The following is a 22360-nucleotide window of genomic DNA, read 5'->3' as shown; positions in this document are numbered from 1 at the left end:
TATTGCTAAAACTTACTTACGGCTGGAAGATTGAAATATTTTTCTGCACTTTGATACAATGTTAAAATAATCAGATCTATTGGAGTAATTAATAATAGATTAAATATGTAATTCTTGGTAATTTGCCATGCAAAATTAAGTAACATATTTATAAGTTATAGCAAAACGACGTAAAACTATAGAAGTACATTCTTTAAACAGTAAAAGAAACCAAAATTCCTTTGAGCGTCGATATAAATTCAGAATGTTTCTAATGTACTTTCAGAGTTATCTATAACACATAAGTAAAAACTAATAAATGATTAAACTACAAAAATTTCGTTGACTAAAAAGACACTATCAGAATCATGTTATTTGCTTGGCTCCCCAGAATCACATACTTGGAACGTAAAATATGGGTTCCAACTTAGAAAAATAGAAAGTATATATATAAAGTATAAATAATTAGGAAAAATTAATAAAAAGAAACAAATGATTTGTGCAAAGCCACTAATGTACAAAGCGTGTGGAGCGCATTATGAGGGGCATTATGTGCAAAGCCGCTCGCACTCTTTTGCTGTCGCTCCGGTGGGTCAAACTGTGTGCCAATGCTCCCTATTTACTCCCAACTTCGTGTCGTTTCTTTGTTGCCCCTCTCATTTATTTAATCCTAATACTTTATAATATGAAGAAGCATACCTCAATTGTTTTGCTGTCGCAAATAGAACCCACTTTTTGAATAGTGGTTTATGACCGTACCAAAAAAATAAATTAATTACATATACTTTAATGAGATATGACAAAAAAAAAAATTGATATTAAAATTTTTTTTCAACCATTTAAAATAAGTTTTGTAAGAAAAGTATTTCTATACCAACTTTCTTAGATTATTAAAGTACTAATTTGTAGTATTATTTAAATAACACTTGTATTATATTAAACCTCTATTTTATTTTTAGTTTAGTTTAAAAATACACATGTTTGATTTTCCATCTTTTTAATATGTATATTGAAAAACATGAGATTCTGGATGAGTTGACGTTCTTAATTATAGAAATTGGGTTTAATTGACAAAAGCTTAACATGCCAAATTTCAATCTGATAACTGTAACCCATTTTTGTGTTTCGTCACATATAAATATATATATATATATATATATTAGAGATTTCAAAATAGAGAAATATCTCTGGCTACCAAAGAAACAAAATAGTTATCAAAAAAGTTTGAATTTTCTTGCGTATGATCTGTTATTTTTTTCTTGGTTTTATAAGATCTAGTAATAAGCAACAGAGTAAAATATCATTGTAATACATCGGTAGTGGTGGCAAGAAGATAACTGTAGGCTTTGTAGCTAAACCATTAATTAAGAAAAGGTATTGTAACACCAAAACATAGAGAAAAGAAACATAAAAAGGTCCGAGATCTGTATTAAAGATTAAACAAATAAACGAAATTATTATGTACATTTACTTACCTGCATCTCTCGTCTATTAATAACAAAATAAATTATTGAGAGGGAAAAAAGTATCCTCATTCGGAAATAGGAGATGCTTTCCCTTTGGGGAAACTCCACGATAATAATATTCATAACAAAACCAGTCATTGTCTTGCACCACTCCAATCTTTTTTAAAACGTCTTTACTGAATTTTTTTTATTGACCTATTCATATTTAAGAGAAAAATAATCGTGTGTTGGGTGTGAGTGGTGGACAAACAACTCTGACATTTCATTTAAACAACTCTTGATATTTAAAGAATTGTAGTTGCAGAGAACATCATATTATACTATTGTTTAAATTTAATTATTGATATTTCATTTATAAACATCTGGCACTTCTTATTAAAATTCGATTTATTGTGAAGACTCTTTGCTACTTAACGTTCGTCCATTGAATTAGTTTTGCATGGAGTGGTCATTTGAATTTTTGTCAACAATTTGTAATTTGCGGATTGAAATTTTTATGATAATTTAGGCGGTGATGCATTACTAATTTACTATATTTCATGTTCATACAATAATACGAAGCTGGACCCAATTCACCCTACTTAAAAAAAAATGTAGTCGCAGTCTATATAGATATATTATTATGTTCATACTTTAAAGAATCTGGATCCATTACAAAAAGAATTGAAATCTAATTGTTGTAATATATGTTGATTATATGTACATGTTAAGTCATTCTTCCATTTAATTTATGGATTCACTAAATTATATGACTAAAAAACAATTGCTCATATATGTCTCAATATCTTAGTTGATCTATTTGTTGGTCTTTGTGGTTCATGTGTTTGGCATTAGGGTATTTTTCCACATGAAATATGTATTAGTATACATATATATACTTTTTAAGCAAATTTAATATCTTGAGCTATATGTCCATAATAAAATAGCCGTAGTTTAGACATTTTGCACACCCTATTAATTGATGTCAACAATCGATTTTGTTGAGGCCATCCACTTGTCTAATTAAAATAATTAAATTACTTATCGCACGTTCTAGAATAAGCCTATAATTTGGTAGTTTTTTTTTTTTTTATAAAGTATACTTTCGTGTTGAAATCTTTTGCATAAAAATATGATATTGAGACGAAATGTTTTATTACTTACAAAAGACTAAGAATTTTTTTTTTTTTTTTTGGGAGAAAATTTTAGCATTTTCAAATACTTTAGTGGGGTTTTTTATTTGCATAACAGGCTTCGAAATACATAAACACAATGTCTTACGAATATTTCAACTATTTTCTTTTGCTATGCAAAACTGTTGCCATCCTGATTTTGTTGAGAGCATCCTGATTTTCTTAGGATAATCTATCTATTAGGAGTAGTTGTTATCATATGTTATTAAATTACATTTACTTCGAAGTTTAACCCTCAGTTTTATTGTAATTTTTAGTTTTTTTAACTCGGTAAATTTTGAACTAAAAACCAATTGTCTAATAATCAGGTCTGTAGTATAACAGGTTTTTAATTAGCCACCCAAAATATATACAATTTCAAACATAGGACACACAGAGGAAGAGTCGATCTTCGTCTCAAATTAGATCAACACAGTGAATCCTCAACTGCGGTAAATTAATATATAATAATAATAATAGAAACTCTTAACACTTTCAAGAATTATTGTGTCTGCTATGGCGTGATCACTTAAGCTACCTAACCCATTTATAAATAAATCATGACTGTTTTGTTTGTTTTAAGAAATTGATTAGTGTAATGTAAATTAAATTAAGTGTGGTCCCGCGATATGGGACTATGTTTGAGTAACAGTTGAGGGTTCAACTAGCTTTCAGTAATCTATGTTAAATTTACGTTTTTTGTATGATCGCCCATCCTAAGTGTTTAGAATGTTATTAATCTTATAAATATATTCACACACACACACACACACACACACATATATATATATATATATATATAACATATAATATATTATCTCAAATTCTTGTGAAATTAGTATCTCACAAATTTTTTCAAAACGGAGCTGTACTTTTTTAAAATGATCTTATTGTAAATTGGGAATATTCTTATGGTCATAATAAACCTTAATTAGTACCATTATTTGGAATTTTTGATATCATCATGACTAATTTCCTACGTTAATTAATTAAGGTTCGATCTCTGGCTAAACTCCATTATTATGATGACCTTGTTAACTTAAGACACACAATATGATCACTAAAACATTCACTACTACTAATCTATTTAATTACTTCCTTGATGTTAAAATTTGTGTTGTGGTAATTAAACCAAGAAATTAAGCAAGAAATCATCATTGTGTATTAAAATAGCCTTTGGCAGTTCTTTAAGGTTGATCTAGCAAATAACCTCATCATTATACAACCATCATATACATTTTGTTATGGCTAAAATAGATGAACTCATAAAAATATATATTGTTCACTCTCGACAAATAGTTTGTGGTAGAATATTATGGCCACTTTATTTTCTGTTTCCTAGCATGCTAGTTTAACCACACATACTCCAATATTTTTTGTTATGGAAATTATAGACCAAAATTAGAATATTAATACGGTTTTGTTGTCACCAAATCATTTTACCTTATAAAAAAGAGAAAGCATCTCCATATTCATATATACAAATATATATACAAACAAAACAACTCATGTGCCCAAAAGGTTAAATGTCAACACCAAAGAGAAATCACATAAGTACCCCTTTGTCACCGACCTTAAATCTTGTTAGCCAATGAGGGATGCTCCTGATTTGTGTGTCTTGTCTAAGTCTGTGATTGGCTCGCTCATCTCTTAAACGTCTTCAGCCTATCATTAGGCAACATTTAAGCCGCAAAAACCCTCTTCTATTAGTTGAGTTGAGTCACACATTAGTATTATTAATTTCATCGAATAAAACAAAACAGATAGTAATAGAAATCAAATCAACGGTCCTCGGAAGCATAACAATGTATTAAAAATAAATAAAGTGTTCCTTTGAGAACGAATGAGATCTGAACATGTGTGAGTCGGCCTATTCAAAGAAGACACATGTCTTTTCCTGATTTATTGTGATTGGTCTATGCACAGACTATCCAAACGACGAGTGTTTATTGGTTGATTGGATTAAAAAGGTTCGACGGAAATAAAATAAAAATAAAAAGAATGTTTTTGATATTAACTAATCTCTCACTTTGTAATGAGAACCTTTTTTAAAAAAATTTAGTTGAATTATACTAATAATTCTTGTACTATGTTGATGTGGAAAAATTAACATATACATCAACACTAACACATTGTTTTATTTCCGTCGTTATTCAAAACGATTTTTGAAAATACTTTAACATCGTAATTTTTTTTGTTTACGCAGTGTTTTTATTATTAATTTTGCAGGTTAGGAGAACACAACTAGCATTAATTCTCACACACATGTCAACATAAAAAATGTCATTTGATAATATCCTTTTAGCATAATTGTTTTTAGTCATAAAATTATTAAAAGTGACTAATATTCTTATTTTCAAGAAGTAAACTTGTTTTAATCTCGGAAATGTTTATTTTGATCAAGCAATTCAAAAAAATTACTAGCACTGTAATAAATAGTACTATAAGTTAATCGTAGATCTTAAAATAAATAAATAATTAAAGAAAAAAAAAAAGAAAAAAAAAGGCAAAGCCCAGAAATTGTTGTCTGGGAAATACACATAGACAATCACAGCTCAACAGCTTTTTAACTCACCTCTCACTCTCAGATCATTCCTGTTTCATTTACATATTTCTCTTTCTCTCCTCTCTCTCTCTCTCTCTCTCTCTCTCTCTCTCTTCCTTTTCAGACTTGAGAGTTTGGGAGAAAGAAAGAACAAGTTTGGGTTTTGTTCAATCTCTCTCTTTGCTCTGAACCCACCTGAAGTTTTTTCTCCATTTCTTCTCTCTTCTGTGTGTTTTGGTCCTTTTTCTCATCACTTTCTTCTATTTGTGTTTCTTGCCAGTTTCCAAGAGAGCTTCCAAATCCCAGATCCTCTGTTTTCCTTCTTTGGTCGTCCTTTCCCCTGTTTTTTTTTCTTACTTTTTTTTTACTTTCTCTCTGGATTCGGATCTGACCACTAAGGATTTAGTTGGTAAAAGAGGTTTTATATCCTTCACACAACAACAACTCTCAAAGATCGAATCTTTTTTTCCTTCTTCTTCTTGTCCTTAGAGTCTGGAAATAAAAAAAGCAGCTCCCTTTATATCTCCTCCTTAGATTCTCAAACCTTTATATTGCTTATCTCTCTTCAGATTCCATTCCCATAAAAATGCCATTTTGACAGATCAAACTCTCTCTCTCTCTTTCTCTTTTAAGCTCCACCATTTGCTAAGAACATATTTTTTTCTTTTCCTAAATTCGAATCAACAATCGTTGAAAAAAAAAAAAAAACATGAACAGAGGAATCGAAGTTATGTCACCAGCAACATATCTAGAGACATCAAACTGGCTGTTCCAAGAGAACAGCAGAGGAACCAAATGGACAGCTGAAGAAAACAAGAAATTCGAAAACGCTTTAGCCTTTTACGACAAAGATACACCAGACAGATGGGTCAAAGTCGCTGCTATGCTTCCAGGGAAAAACGTTGGAGATGTGATCAAACAATACAGAGAGCTCGAAGAAGACGTCAGCGATATCGAAGCAGGTCTTATCCCTATCCCTGGCTACGCTTCTGATTCGTTCACACTCGATTGGGGTGGCTACGATGGAGCTGCTGCTGCAGCTGGTAACAATGGGTTTAACATGAACGGGTATTACTTCTCCGCCGCCGTCGGAGGAAAGAGAGGATCCGCTGCACGAACGGCGGAGCATGAGAGGAAGAAAGGTGTTCCATGGACAGAAGAAGAACACAGGTAAAAAAAAAACTAACTCATCTGTGTGATCTCTACGTTAACGTCAATGCTTTTCTTCTCTAGATTTGGACCCCTTTTTTACACTTTATTCTATAATTAATACTATATACGTACGTCTTTTTCTTGGAAACGTGTTTATGTATACGTATAACATATAAAGATACGCTTATTCGTATATATGTATTCTATAATATTAAGACATATATATAGTCGTCCACCAAAACAATTGTATCTTTAGTGCGTGTCTATATGACCTACGTATGGGTTTTAGACAGAGAGACAGAACACACGCACATTATTTTGTTGTAGATACATACTTGTATATATATATATATATATCACAAAAATAATATCTTTTTTTTTCTTGTATCGAGTTTGTAAATTGGTAAGCAAAACTATATACAAAGAGCAAAATTTCATATTCTCCGCACAATTGGTGTCTTGTACGTGTGGAATGGTTTAATTGGTGTCTATAGGTGCGGTTAATTGTTTTATACGCACGCACATTATCTAATAGAACGGTATAAACATCACACATGAAATTTATTATTTTAGCTGTAACATGTATTAATATTGTGTCGATCGCTGTGACACTAATAATTAAGTTGAAGTTGTTAGAATGTATGTTATTGACAATGTTGTGTTTTTAAGAGTGGGTTTGGTTTATGAATTATGCAGACAATTTCTGATGGGTCTGAAGAAATATGGAAAAGGAGATTGGAGAAACATAGCTCGAAACTTCGTGACCACACGGACGCCAACGCAAGTCGCGAGTCACGCTCAGAAGTATTTCATAAGGCAAGTCAATGGTGGCAAAGACAAACGCCGATCAAGCATCCACGATATCACCACCGTCAACATTCCTGACTCTCCTGACGCGGCAGCCACCGATAACGTAACCGCAAACGCACCATGCTCGCCGCCATCGGTAGGAGGAAGCCAGCAGGAGGCGTCGGAGTGGGATGGTCAACCGCTTTACGATGAAACAGTGGCTGCGTTTTATAACCAAAACGCGTTTCCTGAAACGCTACTTGGAATGTCATCGACGCCGTACATGGCAAAACTTCAGGAGCAGAGTTTTCTGAACGCATCGCAATTCGAATCGTACAATGCGTATCTCCAAATGTAGCACACGGTGAAGATCTCAGAGAAGTTATTTTACGACGAGTTAATAATCCATTAATATATATTTTTTTTTTGCTATTTCGCTTTTCTTAATTCGAGTGCATATACAAAAAAAAAAAAAAAAAAATTAGCTGCTCTTTCTTTTTTTTCGAAGATACTATTTGTTGTTTTATTTACCCTATTTTTTTCGTGGTTGATTCAACGAGTTTTCAACAAGTTAATTAGGTTTGGTTATTTTAATTACTAATTAAGTGATTATTTGTGTGATTTGGAACTCTTATGAGCTCAAATTGCTTATGATAATTTATACTGTGTCATGTAGCCGTTTATTACAATTTTTCACCCTCAGTACTGGTTGCTTTTTAATTAATGAATCATGATTTTTTAACAATTTGTTAGATATTTTTACCACTTTTTTTGTTTAATCTCATCAATTTGTGCCAAATCTACAGTATAAAGGTGCCTATCAAGTCTCAGTGTGAAGGTTGAAAAAATTATAGTAAATAAACCAATGCAAAAAGAAAAGATATTGGTTATAAGTGGGGTGTACTAGTTTAGAATGAATTATCTATTTATGAATATGAAGCCAAAAGTTATATAAAGTGGGTTTTCCACTAATCACAGATATTTTTAACTTGTTGTGGTGACAAATCCGTAATCGAAACCTGGCTTTGTGCTGCTGATAATGATGCCTTCTTTCTTAGGAACATCTAAACTTTTTTCTGAAGTAATTAGTACTACAATTTAGTTTTTAATTACTTTTATATATTTCCCAACTGTTTTATTTAATAGTACTGTCTGAAGTTCGAAGTTGACAAGAGAATGAGAATCTATATAGAGTCTAAAGATAGACCATAAATAAAAAAGCCACAATCATTGATATGCTTTTGTTCCTCACCAAGTTGCAATTTTTTAAAATTAGTTACATTTCCATAGTTATTATTTTATATGTAAAAATGCTCATATTAAATTATCATACTAATGCTACTGTATACTGTATTTTTCTTTTCAACCATAAAACATAGTAGGAAAGAAAATTAAAATTACTGTTTATTTTAACCTTCACATATAAGATACTAAAATAATAATATTCTAAAATAAGAAAATCATTTTAATTAAAATTTAACCCAGGCAAAAGTTGAGCATAAGATCTATAGGTATCCAATAGGATTTAGAATAACTGCCATATTATTAAATCAGTTACATTTTTTTTCTTCTATAAAGCATTTTTTTCAGATTACTGGTGAATTTGTTCTTTAAATTGATGTTTTGGTGGGTTCCATTTTGATGCCTTTGGTGAGTAACGAGAAGTATCTCCATATAATTGCATATTTGACTTTGAAGGAAGACCGTTGATTCCCAATTATTCTTGTAAATCTATTTTGCACTGAATTTTTTCTTTTTCTTAATGTTGGATTTGTTTTTTCTTTTCTTTTCCATAAACCAATTTTATCCGTGTTTAAAAAGTCATCGAAAGGTTTAATGGTCAGTTTTAAAGTTAGTTAATGTACCATGTAATTGTTATCAGTGTAATGGTCCTACAAAATTTGGTTATGGTAATGATCAAGTGTCTAAGATGACTTGGAGAAATAAATTGATAGAAGATGACTCATTTTATTTTCATGTTTTTCAAAGCCAGAACACAATTAATCACCTCTTCTAGCTCTCATGGGCCTATCAGTACATACATACAAATGAAAAATCTTGGGCATACAACAAGTGTACTATACAAAAGCTATCTTTTTTATCTAACGTTTTCTTGTTCTGCACCATCTTTTTTGTAGCACCTTGTGTACCTATACGTTACAGAGAAATACAACAAGAGATTGAACATGCAAAGCACTGTTAAAACCCAGTAATAATGATCCAACCGGCTCTTATTTATCGTCTCTTGAAACCATTTGCCTCCGGTTACTCTGCCCACCACACTAACAAGAGCTATATTGCTCATGATCCCGACGCCGCACACCCCCACGTTTAGCAGAACCATGTATTGGCTTAACTCATCAGGCACTGTTTCTTCTAGGTAAAGAGCAAAACTGTTTTCGTAGATTCCTGTAATTGACCCGAGCAGAATGTACTGTGGGAGCAGCCAGAAAACACTCATGGGTACGGTTTCAGACACCAAACCTTGAGTGCTAACCACTTTGAGCCTCCTAGACTCAACGTGTGCAGCAATGGAGCAGCAGAATGTCGATAGGATGATCGAGACTGGTATACCATATGGAGTTTTGGTTTGTTTCGTTGATTCGGTGTCAATGCCGTGGGTGCGTTTTGCAGCCATGACGCATAGCTCTCGGGACCCTAGTCTTGCAGCTTCACTAAAGAGTAAGAGGAGTGGGAGAGGGAGGTTCCATGATCCGAACGTGGAGTCCATATTGTTTGCTTGTTCAAGGAAGAAAGTGTTACCGAGAGAGAAGACAATCCCAGAAATGAGAGATGTCACGAACAATGGAACCGTGCGTATCACGCTTTTGGTTTGCTCCACTTCTGTCACCCGGCAAAGTTTCCATCTGTTTTTCCTCTGTTGCTCCAAGGACTCGGTTTGTAGTATCATTGCAGCTCTGTCTAGGCACCTGTATTTGAAAAAAAATCAAGGGTTTAGGAGTTACATACATAGGCACATAGCAACACAAGTTAGGGATCCGATGTGGGATTTGTAACTACTCTTAGTGAGGTGAACTTTACCTCAAGCTACTTGTGTGGGGCTTTATATCTAGATCACACTCGGTTTTTTCATAGAGATGCGTTGAGTTGTTCGGGTATGCACACGACATTTTGGAAACAGAAGCAACAAAGACCCGGAGAACAGTTGTCAAAGGGCTTCCACTTGGTATTTCCCGTTTGTATGAACGTGCACCGGACATAAAGATCAGCATTGCTAACACCTCACAGCCAGCGGGGATGGCGAATCTTACAAACCACGGACTTATCTGAGGCATTGCAATAGCAGCAAGTAACAAGAAGACAAAATTCCCCACATTACCAATGACAAAGCTAACGAGCTTAGCGGGAGATCCCTTGTTCCTACCGTCTTCTAGTTGGTCTTCTGTAAACACTCCCAAAGAGATTGATCGTCCAAATATACCAACGGATATAACTGTTAGGGCTATGTAGAATAGTCCCTTTTGTCCATCGCCAGAAAGTATTGGTGACGCTGATATTGCCAAGAAACCAAAGCCCTGAACCATGACAGAGTGTAAATTGCACTTCTAACAAAGAATACAATCATATATACTAGATAGCCTAAGTTTAAAGAGGTGGTCAAGATCTTACGAAACTGAATGCTAAAGTAGAGAGACAGAGCATCCAAAAGTGACCAATAAATGCATCAACTAAAAACTGCATGCCAAGATGACCAATAGCTGATACACCAGCGAAGACATTAACAACTGCAGCTGCGTCCGTGAACTTTAGCTTCATCTCGTTCGTTAAGTATAGCATCAACATCCAAAGAGTAAACCACGCAACCGTAAAAGCCCATGATAGAACTGAGATGACATAATAATCAAGAAACCATTTAAAAACGAACTAGGAATTTCAAGAATTGACTAAAAATGATCAATGGAGCAACGTGGTGAACTATCAAATAAGATCAAAAAGCAGAAACCACATCTCAACACTTACCAATGACTCGGAGAAAAGACGCCATTACTTCTCATGTGGATACAAAAATCATTGACTAACAAGTAACAACAATGCTACCAAGAAACAGAACTTTTTGTTAGCTATGAAATCAAGAATTGTAGGTACTGATCAAAATTGAGCTGGACAAATGAACAGAAGGCTAATGGAGGCATAGACGTGCTTGTATATTCTAAATAAATATTACAACACCGGCTTCAAATATTCTTATCATAAGATACTCTGTTATATTAATACAGATAAAATATAAAGATAAAAGTATCAATTTTTGTAGGAGACCAGGACTTTTGCCAGTTCATAACAAGCTATATATAGTTAACATATACTTGACGGCCAAACAAGAGTCAATAAAATAAGGAAAAAAAAAAAGACAGATTTTACAATAGTTCATATATATAAAAACTTATCTTTTAGAGTTTTGAATGAACAGAATCGATCAAGAAGAAGAAGAAGATGATGAAGGTGGTGAATTGGGGAAAATAATCAGATATTTTTGATCATCTTCTTCGATTCACCATCTTCATCATCTTCATTAATAATTCTGTTTCATTCAAAACACTGTTACTTACAATAGTTTTCTTGTTTCTTGTGGAAACAAGCAAAAAAAAAAAGATCTACACATCGATGGAGGAAGTGAAAAGAGTCTGGCCGTAGTCAAAAACTCTACCGCCGGATAATCTCATGGTTTACGAGGAGAGACACAGTAAGGAGAAAGTTTAAAGAAAAAGCACAGAGAGAAGCGCCGGTGATTACTGAAACGAACGGCAATGAGCGCGTACCGCCAACAATCCTAGGGTTGAAGCCTGACTGATATATATTGTGTGGATCAAACTAGGTTTACTTAATGGGCCTTCAAGCCTAGTGTAGCCCAAACCCAATATTGAATGCTCATATTTCATCAAATAATCAAATTACAACAAATTATGGAAAATATTATGTCGTTGTCACAAAATAAAAATAAAAATAAAATAATTGGCAACAATAAATTATTAAATCTGACAAATATTTTGTCTGCATGAACAAAATAATTTTGCATTGTTCCATCCTTTTCCTAGAGATTGTGGTTTGTAGACTCTTTTGGCTATAGGAAAAGCTGCTGCTAACTCCTTATTTGTTGCTTGTTTGAACGAGCTACTAATCATAATATGATCCGAAGTTATTGCACCATATCAGAAGACAATAAATAGAGAGGTTAAAGATTGGGGAATTGATTGGAACCAATTGGGTTGCAAACTTGCAAAAAAAAAAAGAGAATTGGGATTGGGGGGAATTAATATATATTTCACATAAAGTAGAGTCTGCCAATCGCAGCCACCGGTTGTTCAAATATTAAAGACGCTGTCTAAGTAGATACCCCATCGTTATGTAATTTAGGCCGTGTCAAAATCATGTCACTTTTAGTAGACCCGACATCGGACATAGATCTTGATTATCTATTCATTGTCCCACTTATAGAGCTGTAGCTAACTTTAATAGAATATGCTAGTATCTAATTTCTAGATCGTACTTTGCATAAAACATACATATTGGTATGGCCTAATAATGAACTTATGATCCACCTAACTAGATTGGTCAACTAAATTGATAGTATGTGTTAATGAGATTACTGGTAAATATATCAATCAACTAAAATGATACTTAAACAACGGGAAATTTATTATACAGACAGCAGAAGTGTAAATCTAGGCTTTAAGGTATTTTAAAAATTACTTTTTTTAGCTTGAAATGCATCGATAACTTGTGAATTAATTGCATTGCTGTACATATTCCTGACATGATCAGGATCGGGGTATAGTAGCTACTATATCAATAAATGAAAGTAAAATTAAATTGATTTTTAATGGATATAACATATCCATGATTTTACATTCAGACGTCCATTTTAGTGTCAGTGGTTATCACTTGTGATATTACATTCGCACGTACAAAATGTTCATCTCACAAGCGGTCATAGTTATAAGAAACTTAATTTATCCACTAAACATTATAAGAAAAGTAATGTTTACACGTCGTTAATTTTCTAACGAATAAAATTATATACAACCACACATCCATACCGAGGTTTTTTTTTTCTCTTCCTTTTCTTAAACTGTTCTTGTACTAAAAAGTAAAACTTGAAGAAACATTCATCGAAGCAGAGAAGATATTAAAAGAAACAACAAAAACCAAACTTATCAATTCTTTGCCCCTTGAAATAATAATAAATAACCATTCAAATTAAAAAGATTCACATCTTTGTATTATTTCTTCGTTTTCTCCTTTTCCTCGATCAATAATAATCACGTCTTCTCCTTCTTCACCGGAACCCTACCGTCGGTACCAGCGAGCATCGCGTACTTATCCTTTCTTGTGAAATTGGTGCACTCAAAACCTAAGGTTCCTCCCAAAATCCTTTGTATGTAATTTGCCACCTCTATCGGCGATTTGCCTCCTTTACACGTCAGCTCGGCCGGAATCTGTTTGAGGAACGTGATCTCGAACGTCGGTCTCGGGTTCATGAAAGCGAAGTAAGGATCAAGAAGCTTGTAGCCACGTGTGGTTGTACCATGGAACATGCTTTGCTTTGTGTTGATCGCCACGGGAACGATCCGGTCCGTGAGCTCAGCGAAGAGGGCACTAAACCGGAGAAGGAAAGGCTCACGGCATGTGGTTCCCTCGGGACATATCACGAGATCACCTTCCTCTAATAGACGCTTGATGTTAGCTGCGTCTTTCTCACGTTGACGAGTCAACGCAACTGCTTTGATTGGTGAGATCAGCTCAGAGAACTTGCTGATGCTGTAAGTGACGCAGCTGACTTTCCGACCGAGCACCACAGCTGTCACCACCGGGTCGAGGACGGTGCGGTGGTTGCAGACCAAGAGGTGACCTGGTTGGCCGGGTTTTGGCGGTGGAGGAGGGTGGCCTTTGACGACTAGCTTGATGCCAGTGAGCTTGTAGTTGTAACGGGCGATGCGTTCGGGTAACGGAATATTCGTGTAGACACGGATGAGAGAGATGACGAAACCTACCGGAAGCCAGAGGAGAGTTAGTAGAGCAACTAACGGCGTTGGTCGTTGGACTAATCTGCCCTCGTGGAATATTATGGGACTTAAGAGTTTGTTTCTTGGTAATGGTTCGCATTTCGTACGTGGCACCATGTAACCTTCCTGCAGTGAGTAATAGAAAAAAAAGTACGTAAATTACTATGTTTTAAAGTACAAAAGTGGTTGTAACTTGTAAGTTGTACGTAATTTTTTAGTACCATGCATATATTGTTCATATTTCTCTAATTATTTAGGAGAGTTGACAGCAAAGTGGTCACAAGTCACAAGAGATACGTGTGTACTATCAGACTTATTGATGGTTGGAAAAACATGTATCTAGAATAACATATGATTATTTATATACTAGTTTATCAAGAAAACTGATTTGAAGTTTATGAAATATAAGTAGAGCGAAAAATAAATAAAAGTAGACCGAAAAAGAACCAAAAAAGAGATATGATCATGGCTTTTACATGAAGAAAAAAAAAACTGGTGGTTCGTGTATGAGGAACCTAAGTTATTATATTATTTCAGGTTTCCAAATTCACTTGAAAAGTACCCGAAAAATCTAAGAAAAAAAACTATTAGCATAAAAAACCAAAGTAATTAAGAAAGGGTTATATAGGTTGATAGGAAAGTAAAATTAAGTAAATGGCTAATGTCTTTTAAAAAAAAAATTAAAATTTGGGGTGTTATAGTAAAATAACATCTAAAGTAAATCATTATGCCTTTTAATAACAACAGATATTTAGAAAAATAACACCCACTTTTTTGGTTTCCTCATAAAAATGGAGTATATGCTTTTAATAGTAATGGACCTAATTTTATCACCATTTACTGATCCACACCAAAAAGGCATAAATATGATTGGCCCAAAATTATTAGGAATGGTAGTAAACTCCATAGGACAACACAATAATTATTATACCAAAGAAGCTGCAAGAACGGACACATATATTATATACACTCATAATAACGTCCTCTATGTTATTTAATGTAAGGTAGATGGTAAGAAGTATGGAAAGCGACAAATAAATTTAAAAAAGAGGTATTGACGGAAATAACCTTGCAGATGGACATGAAGTCGTGGTCCGTCTTGCTGTCGCCGAGTCCCAAGTCAGGTAAATCCGACGCAAGGCCACCAAACTGTCTCAGCACAGCGTCGCGTTTGTGTTGGCTTACGAGAACACCGGGTTTTCTTGCGAACCCGGTTGCCCGACCCGATTTTGATACCTCTAGCTCTGTTCCAAGAACTTTATCGACTCCTAGGAACGTCTTGACGAACGGCTCGACCATGATTCGAGGACTCGCCGTTACTATGTACCGTTTCCCGAATGTGTTGAAGATACGCCACGTGTCGGGCCTCACGTCCTCCGCGTAGAACCTCGGAAGGACGGAGCGGACCACTAGCTCAACGTCTCGGATCTTGAGACCCGCGAAGGTGATGAAGACGAAGACGTTGATGGCAAAAGTCTCGGAGACAGACAAGTACGTAAGGTAAACGAACGGTACGGACGCGAGGAGGATCAACGCTCGGAGCAATCTTCCTGCTTCAAGGGCCACGAGAAAATAGTATGGGAAGGCGCTACGAGAGATGAGTAGTGTCCCGTCTAGATCAGCGGCTACGGTCTGGTTCGACCGGTCCTTAATGTCACACTTTGATATCGGCTCGAAACGAGGCCGCTTCTCCTGAGCAGCCCCCATTAGTGAAGAAGCCGGAGAGAGAGGAGAAGAGAGAGAGAGAGAGAGAAGGGGGGGGGGGGAGTTTTGGAAGGTGAGAATGGATATGGATTGGTGAATACTTTTGGGAGTGTTGTTTATATAAAGAAGCAAGAGAGAATGGGCATGATTTTGTTGTTGTGGTGGTTTGATATTAGTATGCCAAAGAGATATATGTGCTTTGATTTTTCAAAGGTAAGAGAGAAAAAAGAACACTAAGCATAATAGATAACAATATCTGTGACTATAACTGTTGTCATGTAAATTAATTAGTAAATCTTCTTAATTCGTCAGGAAGTGATTATGGAGATATATAGTGCCAATAAAGTGGATATCGAAGTTTGTTTAATTAGGGAGAATAATTAATTGTAGAAGAAGTTGTTTGAGACGTGTGAAATAGAGAGAAGGGGGAGAGTTAAAGTTGGTGAAGACCGACACCAATTTATTGATTAACCAAAACTTATTTGAGATTTCATCTTATGTTGTTGAGAGCGGCCCACGCGCCGCCGTTTTATAGTTAGAGCAAATTCTCTTTCGGAGAACTGCAAAAACAAAAAAGAAATCTTTCAAGTCCCCACTTTTGTAAATTTATCTTCGATCGACAAAAAGATACAAAACAACTTTCAAAGACTCGTATATCAAAATGGTTGAACCTTTGAACTCTAAAACAAATATAAAACAAATAGTATATGTACCAAAACGTACTATATATTTGTCCATAAATAAGGAAAATCATAACCAAGAAATCACCTCCACTGACCGCCTAAGTTCCTAACAACACGACCACCGGCAATTCTGATGCGTGAGTGGCGGGTAATGGTTGCTACAACGGTGCTTATGGCTGCATCAGTGATATTTTGTAGCCTTGGGCATTCGGGTACTCGGGTCGGGTTCGGGTAGGAACCGATCGGGTTCGGGTTTTTCGGATAGAGGAGTTAGGACCCAATAGGGTAAACAGAAAATATCGGTTCGGGTTCGGTTCGGGTCTTACCGGATTCGGGTCGGTTCGGGTCTAAAATTTCAAAACCTATAAATACCCGAAAAAATCGGATATCATCCGGGTTCGGGTTTTTTGTACCCGATTACCCGAAATTTTACCCGATAACCTGAATTTTATTCCGATTATCCAAAAATTTTAATGTTAAATATTAAAATAAAATATAGCTAAACATTTCAATATATTTTTTTAAAAAATATAGCTAAACATTTCAATATAATTTTGGTTATTTTGAGTATTTTGATCTAGGAAGAACTACTATTTTTGAATTTTAAGTTGTAACTTTGAATAACTATGTTATAAAAAAAAATATAACTAGTATTTTGGGTTTATCGGGTACCCATTTGGTTCTCGGTTCCGGTTCGGGTTTTCGGGTCCGGTTTTTTTTCCAGGCCTAATATTTTGTACATAACTTAAGACTGATTGATGATTCCTTTTTTTTTTAACTGTACGTCTGTACCTAAGTCTAAAGTTTAAGACTACGTAGACTAAAATGTTTATAAAAAAAAATGTTAAAGAAAACTATTTGCAAACTGGAAGAAACATCCATATCATGAGTGTTGGTGTCCGTATCGTTTTGAGTTAGCGATTGTTTCTCATGTTACATGACGTTTTATAGTATTTAGTTTTCAGCCTTATGAATATTAAGAATAGTTTTCGAAGTGATCATTCATCATTAAAAAATAAAATAATTAGTTGCATGCTTACCTTAGGATTTTGATGGAAAGACGGAAAAATGATCATCGTAATCTTTTAAAAAATATATATATAAATAGAAAGAATTATCGAAATGTTATCAAAAAGTTGGTTTATTACTCATATCTATAAATCTTTTGAAAATTACTCAAATGTTTAGTGACCTGGGGGTAATTACAATTTACCTCTTAGGTTTTGTTTTTCGATTTTGAGTAAAAAAAAAAAAAAAAAAAACATATCAGCAAATTAAAATACACATCATTTTCGATTTTCCATGTCACAGCCCGAAAAAAAAAAAACTTAATCGGTTGTAAAATCGGAAAAACGAAAAAAAAAATAATTTTTTTAATGGAAATAGGATGATAGATGTTAGATCTAATACTGGGTTATCAAAAACAGTTGAATTAATAAAGAAATCGATGAAAAACGAGTAAATAAACGACCGGCGGCCATGAAATAGGGTTACAGGTTTGAGTGGAGAAGATGAATTCGAAATGACTGTTTTACCCTTTACTAAAAATGACGAAAAATGCACAAAATAGGGTTTTGAGGCATCGAACCCGTGACACACAACCTAGGAAATGGGTCACTAACCAACTGAGCTGTACGTTTTTCCAGTAACTCTCACGCAAACAAAGTATATAACCACCAAACGTTATAATATTAATATTAATTATAATTCTATGCCTGCTCATATTCACTCGCGTAATAAATTTATAAAGTTAGTTTTCTTACAATATTTTATACAAAATAATAAAAAAATTGAACTCAAAATTCGAATAAAAATAAAAAAATTCCGACAAAGTGACTAAGTGATGGCTGAGTTATTGACTTACACGGCTGACTTATGAAATATTTGTAAATTAATATTATTATAACTCAATATTTAAATGTACAATTGAAATATGAATATTACAATTATTATAACCAATAAAAAGTCATAATTATAGAGAAAGATTGATTTTTACACATTCCCACCAGAATGTGTTAAACATACAACACATGACGTTTATGGGTTAGGGTTAGGGTTAGGGTTAGGGTTTAGGGTTTGAGATGTAGGGTTCAGATGAGTAACATTATTTGTTTTTTGGTTTTGGTTCTAATGTGTTTTAATGTGTTTGGTTTAAGGTGGTAATATAGATATACTAATATTATTACCATTTGAATATTTTTTTAAAAAAATCAAATTTTTTTTTGGTTATTTCCGGTTATGGGTCGGTTAGATTAATATATAACCATAAATAACTCAAAATATATTGTAATTAAGTAGATTAGCCTAATATAACCGAAAGTAAACCGAATATAACCGAAATTAACCAAACATACCAATTAAAAAATACCAAATTGGAAAAATTATTTTTTCAGTTCGGTTCGGTTTGGTCTGTTATTTAGTCATTATAATTTGAGGGTTGGCTGAGTTATGGTAAAGTTATGGCTGAGTTATGCAACGGATATATTAATTTATTATATACCTTCTCGAAAATACAAAAAGTGTTGTTGGGGAGACGCAAACAATAATTATGTTTATTGTTAAGAACCACACGCGTAATAAATGAGATTTTAGCGACTTTTTATTTAAAAGGAATTCAAAATTTGAATTTGAATTTTTAATTTTAAATTTTTTTTTTAATAAAAGTATTTCTCAAACAGTTGACTGATATGGCTGAGTTATCGACATAAACGGCTGACTTATGAAATATTTGTAAATTAAAATTATTATAACTCAAAATTAAAATATAGAATGAAAAAATGAATATTACAATCATTATAAGTAATAAAAAAGTAATAATTATAGACAAAAATTGATTTTTACACAGTTTGATCATAATGTGTAAAACATTCAAAACTTGACATTTAGGGGTTAGGGTTAAGGTTAGGCTTAGGGTTTGAGGTGTAGAGTTCATATTTCCAACATTATGGGTTTTAATATAACAATTTGGTTTGGGTTATACTGTGTTTGGTTTAAGGTGGTAATTTGGATATACTAATATGATAACCATTTGAAAATTTTTAAAAATTGAAATTATTTTTCGGTTATTTCCGGTTATAGGTCGGTTAGATGAATATATAACCATAAATAATCCAAACGTTATCCAAATTAGGTCGATTAACATAATATAACCGATAGCAAGCCGAATATAACCATAATTAACCAAAAAATAATAGAAAAAATAGTTTCCGGTTCGGTTCGGTTTGGTCGGTTATTTAGTCATTCTAATTTGAGGGTTGGCTGACTTATGGCTGAGTTATCGTTTAGGGTCTTCTCAATAATATGAAAACGTATTCTTCTTTCATGGGTCTTTTGTTATGTCAGATTTCTAATAAGTATTAAAACGTCCCTCGATATTACAAAAAGTGTTGTTTGGGAAGCGCGAAAAATCACTAATTCTGTGCCTGCTCAAATCTACACGCATAATAAATTCATAAAGTGAGCTTTTTATCACAAGATATTATTGCAAATAATTAAATAATTATTATTCGAATTTAGAATTTTATTTTTCTAAGTATTTCTCCAACAATTGAATATTAAAACTATTATAACTCAAAATTTAAATTTAGAATGGAAATATGTCTATTATTAGGTTAGCTGATGGTTTCCCGCCAAAATATCGCTTTACGGCTGAGTTATGAAAAACGGAAAAACGAAAGGTCATGTGAGAGCTGAGTTATAGTGAGTTTTGGCTGAGTTATCACAAGAAACAATATGAAAGTAAATGGATGACATATATGACTTTACGGCTGAGTTATAATATTTACGGGAAAACGAAAGGTCATGTGACGGCTGAGTTATAGTGAGTTATGGCTGAGTTATCACAAGAAAAATCTGAAAGTAAATAGATGATATATATGACTTTACGGCTGAGTTATAATATTTACGGGAAAACGAAAAGTCATGTGACGGCTGAGTTATAGTGAGTTATGGCTGAGTTATCAAAAAATTATTTTTTTCGTTTTTATTTAATTCATATATCAAAAAAAAATTAATTTTTACTGTTTTCTTTTATTTAATAACTTTTTTAATTAGTTATTTTATTTCTCCTAAATTATTATTTTTTATTATCATTTGAAATGAAAATAGACATAGACCTCAATTTTATTCAAAAATGTTACCAATCACTAACAAAACTAATTTTTTTGAAGTTGAGTTTGAATAATCATGTGTTATGGTTAATGTACAAGTTTGAGGTATATCCTTTGTAAAATTGTTAACTCAAAAGATTATTCAACATCATAGAAATTTTCATGAGTTAAAGATGTGGTAAGTTGAGTTATCTATTTTTTTAAATTAAAAAAACAAAAATTCAGTTATATAATACAAAAAATTATTTTTTTCGTTTTTATTTAATTCATATATCAAAAAAAAAAATTTACTGTTTTTCTTTTATTTAATAACTCTTTTAATTAGTTATTTATTTCTCCTATTTGAGTTGAGTTATCTATTTTTTTAATTAAAAAAACGAAAATTCAGTTATATAATACAAAAAATTATTTTTTTCGTTTTTATTTAATTCATATATCAAATAATTTTTACTGTTTTTCTTTTATTTAATAACTTTTTAAATTAGTTATTTTATTTCTCCTAAATTATTATTTTTTATTATCATTTGAAATGAAATAGACATATACCTAAATTTTATTCAAAAATGTTACCAATCACTAACAAAACTAATTTTTTTGAAATTGAGTTTGAATAATTATGTGTTATGGTTGATGTACAAGTTTGAGGTATATCCTTTGTAAAATTGTTAACTCAAAAGATTATTCAACATCATGGAAATTTTCATGAGTTAAAGATGTGGTAAGTTGAGTTATCTATTTTTTTAATTAAAAAAACGATAGTTATATAATACAAAAAAATATTTTTCTCGTTTTTATTTAATTCATATATCAAGAAAAGTAATTTTTACTGTTTTTCTTTTATTTAATAACTTTTTAATTAGTTATTTTATTTCTCCTATTTGAGTTGAGTTATCTATTTTTTTTAATTAAAAAAACGAAAATTCAGTTATATAATACAAAAAATTATTTTTCGTTTTTATTTAATTCATATATCAAAAAAATAATTTTTACTGTTTTTCTTTTATTTAATAACTTTTTTAATTAGTTATTTTAATTCTTCTAAATTATTATTTTTTATTATGATTTGAAATGAAAATAGACATAGACCTAAATTTTATTCAAAAATGTTACCAATCACTAACAAAACTAATTTTTTTGAAGTTGAGTTTCAATAACCATGTGTTATGGTTGATGTATAAGTTTGAGGTATATCCTTTGTAAAATTGTTAACTCAAAAGATTATTCAACATCATGGAAATTTTCATGAGTTAAAGATGTGGTAAGTTGAGTTATCTATTTTTTTTTAATTAAAAAAAAACGAAAATTCAGTTATATAATACAAATTTTTTTTTTTCGTTTTTCTTTAATTCATATATCAAGAAAAATAATTTTTACTGTTTTTCTTTTATTTAATAACTTTTTTAATTAGTTATTTTATTTCTCCTAAATTCTTATTTTTTATTATCATTTGAAATGAAAATAGACATAGACCTAAATATGGTAAGATTTTAAATATTATGGCATGCATGTAGTTAATTTTTTAATTTGTAATGTAACAAAGAAGTTTAGTTAACAATGTAACTCAGCCACAACATGAAAAACATTACAGTAATTAAAAAGCAAAAAAAATTGCTGCCAAACTCAGCCGCTTCATCAACTGAAAATATGTAACTCAGCCGTATCGTTTGATAAGTCAGCCGTAACTGAATAACATTCTAGTAATTAATATTTTGCTAATAAGTCAGCCGTCAAACGGCTGAGTTGTCGATAAGTCAGCCTAT

The 22360-nt window shown here is 32.5% G+C and overlaps 3 protein-coding genes across 3 annotated transcripts; 1 reads left to right on the top strand and 2 right to left on the bottom strand.

Moving 5' to 3' along the window:
* The first annotated feature begins 5076 nt into the window (after positions 1-5076).
* LOC104785667 (transcription factor DIVARICATA-like) lies at positions 5077-7657 on the top strand. The gene is made up of 2 exons (XM_010510926.2): positions 5077-6311; positions 6990-7657. The coding sequence occupies exons 1-2, from the start codon at positions 5851-5853 to the stop codon at positions 7438-7440; spliced, it is 912 nt and encodes a 303-aa protein (XP_010509228.1). The 5' UTR covers positions 5077-5850; the 3' UTR covers positions 7441-7657.
* Positions 7658-9030: 1373 nt separating this feature from the next.
* Positions 9031-11867, bottom strand: LOC104785666 (protein NRT1/ PTR FAMILY 5.5). Its single transcript, XM_010510925.3, has 4 exons — positions 11064-11867; positions 10713-10927; positions 10125-10618; positions 9031-10012 (listed from the first exon to the last, which is right to left on the bottom strand). Exons 1-4 carry the CDS (start codon positions 11086-11088, stop codon positions 9181-9183), a joined length of 1566 nt encoding a protein of 521 aa, XP_010509227.1. The 5' UTR covers positions 11089-11867; the 3' UTR covers positions 9031-9180.
* A 1168-nt stretch (positions 11868-13035) lies between these two features.
* LOC104785665 (glycerol-3-phosphate 2-O-acyltransferase 6-like) lies at positions 13036-16410 on the bottom strand. Its single transcript, XM_010510924.3, has 2 exons — positions 15173-16410; positions 13036-14230 (listed from the first exon to the last, which is right to left on the bottom strand). The coding sequence occupies exons 1-2, from the start codon at positions 15809-15811 to the stop codon at positions 13361-13363; spliced, it is 1509 nt and encodes a 502-aa protein (XP_010509226.1). The 5' UTR covers positions 15812-16410; the 3' UTR covers positions 13036-13360.
* Positions 16411-22360: the final 5950 nt, after the last annotated feature.

This window comes from Camelina sativa, chromosome 5 (genome assembly GCF_030686135.1).
Source record: "Camelina sativa cultivar CO46 ecotype springtype chromosome 5, ASM3068613v1".
NCBI lineage: Eukaryota > Viridiplantae > Streptophyta > Magnoliopsida > Brassicales > Brassicaceae > Camelina > Camelina sativa.
The sequence above is the reverse complement of the archived record's forward strand: the minus strand, read 5'-3'. Positions and strand labels throughout refer to the sequence as shown.